Source organism: Rhipicephalus microplus, chromosome 2 (assembly GCF_043290135.1).
Source record: "Rhipicephalus microplus isolate Deutch F79 chromosome 2, USDA_Rmic, whole genome shotgun sequence".
NCBI lineage: Eukaryota > Metazoa > Arthropoda > Arachnida > Ixodida > Ixodidae > Rhipicephalus > Rhipicephalus microplus.
The window spans coordinates 158,455,699-158,462,885 of record NC_134701.1 but is presented as its reverse complement, the minus strand read 5'-3'; the positions used below and the strand labels follow the sequence as shown (position 1 = coordinate 158,462,885).

The 7,187-nt window shown below is 50.0% G+C and overlaps 1 protein-coding gene across 1 annotated transcript; it reads right to left on the bottom strand.

The window, feature by feature from the left end:
- Positions 1 to 4,356: 4,356 nt before the first annotated feature.
- LOC119187282 (sperm-specific sodium:proton exchanger) lies at positions 4,357 to 6,900 on the bottom strand. Its single transcript, XM_037435463.2, has one exon. The coding sequence runs from the start codon at positions 6,898 to 6,900 to the stop codon at positions 4,357 to 4,359; it is 2,544 nt and encodes an 847-aa protein (XP_037291360.2).
- Between the last annotated feature and the right edge of the window lie 287 nt (positions 6,901 to 7,187).

The following is a 7,187-nucleotide window of genomic DNA, read 5'->3' as shown; positions in this document are numbered from 1 at the left end:
TTCCCGAGTGCACAGATGTTTCAATATCTTACGGAGTCATGGTGGCATAGATATACATAAGGGCACTGGTGGTTGAAAGTTCTGGCTTTTCTTGACACACTGCAGGTAATATGCATGCAGTTTTTCATGACCACATGTCGTACTGTCCACTTTTTTCATGGTGGACGGTACTACATCTTTAATTTCGATTACTCGTGCCGAGTCTTGTGAGATGCATTCACATTAGTAAATACACAAAAGCAACTTTACTGAAATGTCCTGAATGTTAGTGGTGTGTGCAAAAGGTCTCATCTAGATTACGGCCATTATTAGGAGTTTTCGGCTCCTCGCGGCTTACTCGGCCCGCGCCTGGACAGCCCAAGTTTGTCGCAAGGGCAGAGCTGTGCAACAAGCACTCGCGGAGGCGATTCTAGGAAGTGGTTCTAGAATCCCAGTTTTTGCATTTGTCGCATATATCTGGGTAGAGGAGTGAGGTCGGACAGACCGCTCTCACTCTTAAAATTCACGTAGAGTGGGGTCAGTATGGGTGCTAGGTCGTCGCGGCATATCTAACACACTTCGCTGATCCCGAATGGGAATGGGAAAGCCAGGCCTAGATGAAGATACAGGCGCCTGCGACTCTAGAAGACCAGCCCACCAGCCTATACTGCGTGGCAGAAATAAGTAGGGCACCTTAGCACGTGCGACACGAGACGCTTCAATTGTTAAGCGATGCGCACAACTCTTACGGTTATAAGACAGTTTGCGCCTTGCTCGGATCGCTGCGATCTTTATCCCCGTATACCTCGAAAGCGATGTAGCTTTCCAGGCACAAATAAATATAATCATTCGCTGGACAGTTTTTGGAGATCAATTGTAAGCAAGTGGGTGTGCTCAGCGATGAACCGCCACAGCCGCGTTTCTCAAGTTTACAGGCGCGATACACCACGGTGGAAATCACATGCGCTTTATATGAACGTCAGTGGTCGCGCCTCAGAATGAGCGTGAGGAATGTGTTACAGCTCTGTAATGAAGCTGCCATGTCTCATTGCGTCGGTTCACACTACACGAGAGACCCGCATCCAAGCTCTTGTATATAGTACATGAAGAACAAGAAACGACCAAGTGATCGCATGTGCTGATCTTAGGCAGATCAGGAGATCGAAATGTCATATGTGGCAAAAGTTGTCTTTCGTACAATTATTCACAGTATTACGACTTCAAATTTCTGATGGCAAAGTACGCTACAGCTGGCTTTGCAACCACCACTGAAGAGCACGAACTTCAGTGCATCCGCCTCGAGCAATGAGCCAGAGCAGTCTACTGCACTGACTGTATACTGTCAGCGTGTTCTGTAGCGACACCATTCCCAAATTCCATGGCACCTTCACGAGCCCTAAAACAGGCCTGAGTGTCGTCAACGTACGATGAGAAGATGCACACAGCGCTAAATGAGCGATTCAGAAACAAATTTAAAAAAAGTTTAAGTGCTTCAGTTCAGCGTCCTTCACTTCATAAGTAGCAAGCATTTCGAGTCCAATCGTAATCGGTAAGATGCTGCTGTACCAGCAAGTCTCCGTGGCGAATACGTTTTGATAGCAAATTCTACACAAGGTGGATGATTATGAAAACTACGGCGAAATAATTATATAAACGAAATAAATACATAAAAATTGTAAATGTAACTTGGTGAAGAGAGAATCAATCTTCGAAAAAAGGTTAGTGTGCAAAACAGAAACTACATAACTATACTGAAGTTAAATGGCACAACAGTCTGTGTAGCTAGTTTCAAAGAATATTGCATCGCCATGTGGTCGTTGTTCCGATGGCAAGAAGGCGGCACATATGTCGTGCCTTCGAGCGAGCGACATTGTTCACCCGGCTCTGACGACCGCCATGGAGAGGGTGCGCTGCTTCTTGTAGTCGTAGTGCGTGAGCGGCTGGTGGAACCAGTCCAGGTCGCTCGGCAGGTGGTAGCGCATCACGGTGGTGATGAGCATTATGGGCCGGGCCCTGTCGGAAGGAATGCCCGGTAGCGTCATCTCGCGCACCGTGCTGGGAATGTACGAGGGCCCCGTGTAGAGCTCGTGCGTCTTGGAGCACTGGACAACGCCCTGGACCAGGATCACGTCCAGCACGGCCTCGTCGAGCGAGAAGTCCATGGCGTAGTACAAGTTGGGCATGATGCCGTTCTCCAGGAAGCGCTTCAGCTTGTCGTGCGTCCACTCCTGCCGAGCGGGAGAAGCACATGCGTGAGTCCGCAGTGCCACCAGTTTTGTTTTTTAACTGTTAAAATCCTTCGATGCGTCATGAAGCGCAAAAACTCACCATCTGTACTGGCGGCGTCAACACGAGTGGCAGCGTCAACAAGTACTCTCTATATGTTCATGACGTCAACATATACGTCGTCGAAAAAGTCGCAGATTGACAATACTCATGACTTAATGATGTAGTCACTATGAAGTCGCATGACGTGACGTTACCTGATGACGTAATCACATACTATCGCCACCTGGTTTAAGGTATGCTGATTATGGAGGCAATGTAAAACATTGTTAGTTGTATGAAGCTCTCGAAGGTACCGTTAAGCTCACATTTTGAACAAAATGTCAGCTAACGTTGCCATTCGAAAGTATTTCTCGCATACGATATATGGTTTATTTTTGAAGGGGTTCGACATCAGAAACAAGTGGATATTGATGCCCACAACACCTTAAATCTCAACCCCAGTTATGAAATACACAGTTTCCGTTGTACGGTTATGTTCCAAAGCATATCGGTCGAATGGGGTTCCTTTAGAAGCTACTTGAGACAAGTCATATTTGTGTAGCTCATGAACTTACTTATTAGGAAATTTAAAGCACGCCAATAAAAGGCAGTCATGAAGGTGCAGGGGCGTTATCGATATGTCTGTGAGCTGCATGTTTGAGATACTAAGTAGGCCGACGTGCGACATGCGTAATTAGCCTTGGAGCGCTCACAAACGTGAAGTCGTCTTCGGCGTCAAAATGTTGTGATGCAAAAAGCCAACGCAATGTGAAGACGTCCTTATTACGTCACAAATTGTAAGAACTTGTGACGTTATTTTGACATCATGACGTGATGTCTTCAGGACAATTGGACATGAGTTCTCGGGCGGAAGTTCGTACCATTATTCTCGCACTCGTCTCGGCATTCATTGCTACTCGCGTTTTCTTGCTATAAAAAGCTGTCTCAAAATTGTCGCACGGCCCTTTAAACGGTCGTCAATGGAGCGCTGCCGCAATCATTGAACACAGATACGTAATACGTTCCTACAATACACAATTGAGCTTATTTGCTGACAGTTGTTAGCTTTTACAGTCTAATAACACTTTTCAGAACCTCCAGATATTTTGTTAACTTCATGATTGACTGTACAAGAGTTAGAAACTAACATCTTATCAGTGATACACTCTTTAAGTAGGTCATAAGTGTGGAAAGCGGATAGGCAAGAAGACTTTATTGAAGAACATGGAGGCGAGATCGGCAGTGCAAAGGTTTGTTGTTCACTACACTGAATCGTGCCAAGTTGACACGGTAATGTTCTCACCCAACTAGCAACGCGACTTTGACTTATTGCCAGTACATCACTTCCGATACCTACGTTGTTCTTAAAATCGGTTACACAACAGTGCAGGTAACGTCTATCTCTTGTTGCGTTCAACGCCAGGTGATTTCTCGTACCGAAAAATGCGCCTGAAGAACAGCGCACGCTGTTGTTAGTTCTAAGGCGTTATTATGAATTTGGAAATTTTGAATCTATCAAAGCTACAGACCTACCTGGTACCGCTTCTGCTTCACGAGGACGGCAAGCCCGATGCGAATGGCGACGCCGAACCACATGCGGTAGACGAGGTTTGGCGCCTCTGGGAGCTGCTCGACCAGCGTTGTCATCTCCTCCATAGGGATGCAGCACATTTCGACGTCCGTCTCGCACACACACTGGCACACCGACGGCATCGACGTCAGGAAGCCCAACAGGCCGAGACTGTCGGGCGCCACGAGGTAGTCCTGAAAGGCTCCTTCGCAGAAGTAGAAGCGCGTAGAGTCCGAGTTGGCGAGCTGCACGGGGTTCGCCCAGGGCTCCTCGTTGCAGCCGCTCACCCGGACGATACCCGAGCAGATGATGAAGACACAGTCGTGCATGTTGTTCTTTTCCACCAGTAGCTCACCTTCCTTCAGATATTGGTAGAAGCAAATGAGCAGCTGCGGCACGACGTCGCGCGAGAGCCACGGCACGCTGAGCATCGTGTTGAATGCTGTGTTGCCCACGGTCACGTTGGCGGGCATGCCATCGGCGCACTGGATCATCCACGACAGGTTGGAGAAGAGCAGACTGAACTGCTTGTCGTCCAGTCAACCCCCTTTGTGTAGCTCCCTGAGGCCGTCGAACGCCTTGTTAAGGATCTTTCGAGCTGCCTGGCGAGTCTTCGTTGCCACTTCGATATTGGGGTAGCGCTGCTGGATGTACACCACGTTTTTGAGCGTGTGCAGCTTGTTCAAGCCACTATTCTCGCGTATGGAAGCCGCCAACTGGGGTATGGCGACGAAACGGGATACCTTGTTCATCGCCTCGTCTGCAGCTGTGATATAGGCCCAGCTAAGGTCATACGCGTAGAACAGTTTGCGGTTCAGCAGCACATTCAGCATGTCCCATATCAACAGGAATAGCACGACGCGTTTCTGCAGCGTCTTCACGATCCGACACGAGATTACTGTGATGAAGCTTATCTGCAGGACGCTGGTGTAAGTGGCGTCAGGCTTGGTTCCGCCGCTCACGGAGGTCATGCTGATGAGAAAGAACTCGATCACGACCAGGAAGTACATGATAACATCAAGAGTCTTCCAAAGATTCTTACCCATGCGCAGCATGCCAAGGGTGTACACCAGGATGACCATCTCTATCGAGTAGAGCAGAATGTAAGCTGCTTGCACTGACGTGGCGATCGACAGGAGTAGCTCGTACTGGGACGGATCCGAGCGCTTTTTGATTATAAACAAAGCCAGGCCACTGAGCAGCAAGACGAAGCCCAAAGCAACGAATCCGACTAGCGCATGGTACCAGCCTTCCTTGAGCATGGCTGACAGGAGGCTAACGTGCTCTATGTCCTCTTCGTCATCTTCCATACGTGAGCGGGTGGAACGTCTTGTATTGTATTGGCGCTTCTTGATGGCTTCGTTACCGGCGAATCGTTGCACCAAGTCCTTAAGCCCATAGATCCAACTGGGGACGGTCACAAAAGGCTTCATCATGGTGTAATCCAGGGAGACTTCCTTCTCCATAGCATACTGCAGGGCGGCCAGTATCTTGCTCTTAGTTTTGCTGTGAATCATGCCATCCTCGTATTGCTTGTTGCAACAAACCTTCTGAAGCCGAAGGATGGAACAACTGGCCTTCCTTGCAGCAGCATTCCTGTAGGCGAGTGCCGGCAAGTATGTGTCTGTCTGCTCTGCGTAGTCGTCTTCGTCGACGTCTTCATAAGGGTTTTTGATACACGTGTGCATCTGAACCCACTTCCAGTCGGCACCCGAGAACTTCTTGTCTCGTCGCTGAAAGTTAGTTGATGACCTCGCTGTGTTTCGAAGCGCGATTATGACCATGTTCATGTTGGCCCTTTCCACGTCCGTCAGTGCCAGCAGCCCGAGGATCGACATTAGCTTTGGAAGTGTAGTGGTATTCAGGACTTGCACAAGGAAAAGCGTGCCCAGGCGAACAAATTGTTCCTGGAGGGCATGCTTGAGGTTGATGGTTGGAAAAGCTCTGGTCAAGTCCAGGGCGATCATTATGGCGCCCTTGAAGTTCGCCCAGGCCACAATCAAGCACTGCTGCCAACTCAGGCTATAACCCACTGATGCCAACAGCGGATACAACACGATTATGGTGACAAACCGGACACCGATCTTGGCAACGTACGCGTTGACTGGGCTCATTATCTCGTGCCACGACAGAAACTCTCGCGAGTCTCGGCCTATCCGAAAAGCAGGCAGGAAGATGATGACGATTTCGTAGCCGTACCTGATGAGCATCCAGAACTTTCTGATCGATATCGGATTGTACACAGTGGCATCTGCATGGGAGCTAGCGGCGAGACCCATCGAGAGGATGGTGCTGATGCCAGCACCGTACATAAACTGCTCGGCGAAGGCCCACGTTGCTATAACACTGATAGCACTCACCATGAAGCAGACGGGAAGGTCCTGTGCCAACGCTATCATAACCATCGCGAGTGCGTGTCCCAGCGCCTTGCCCACCAAGGGCCCGATGAACAGCGTAGACGTGACTGTCCTCAGGAAAGCGTAAATAGTGAACTTCTCTGGCAGCGTGCTGAACCGGTAGGCCATCCAGAGAACGGTGGCTCCAATGAGCGGCTCTCCCATGATGATGGTCTCAAGTATGTGCGAGCGGGCCAACGACAGCGCGTTCATGTCGGACACGAACATAAGCTCTGGACAGCACGTGAGCAAGCTGATGAGCACCGTCTCGGCCAGGTGGTGTTTTTCGGCGTCGCGCATACCCGACATGTACAGCATGAAGAGCATGGTGCTCAAGAGCAGACCACCGAAACCAAGCAGCACGCACTGCCAGAAGCACTGCCTGAACAGATGGCTGCGCAGGTTGATCGAGCCGGTAAACGTGAGCACGGGCAGGTAGAGGAACAGCAGCTCGCGGATTTGCTGGTCAGTAACCGGAAGGACTTTCTCCTTCGCGTCGTAGCCGCTGACGAGGCGGCCTGCGCCGAAGCCTAGCGCCGCAACCACGGCCACGGCGGGTATGTTGAAGCGTCGCAGCGCGCGACACACGCCGGCTACGATGGCCACAAGCAGGAGGATGATCACGCTCACCTGCCTGTCGCGCAGGTTGAACTCGACGTCGCCTTGCTTGCCGATCAGCGAATTCATCTCTGCACATCTGCGTCTGTAGACGGGCTACAACCAAGAATGAGGCATGGAGATCGCGATGAAGGCCTCCGCGTGAACCGTGCTCACGTGACCCGTGCGTCCGCGGGTGTCTTCTTCATTCTCTGCCATGTCGTGTACTGACATATATAAAGCTGGACTCCCAGCATCTCCGTTATGTCTCTTTTGCAAGGAATCAGAATAAATAGATCATTTCTTTTTATCCTGTCAACGATATTCTCATCAATGGAAAAGATACCTGGTCGAACCGATTGAGAAGCTAGGTTTAA

Bases quoted from the DNA above. Each gene is read 5' to 3' on its own strand.
- LOC119187282 (XM_037435463.2), bottom strand. From the start codon at position 6,900: ATGAATTCGCTGATCGGCAAGCAAGGCGACGTCGAGTTCAACCTGCGC.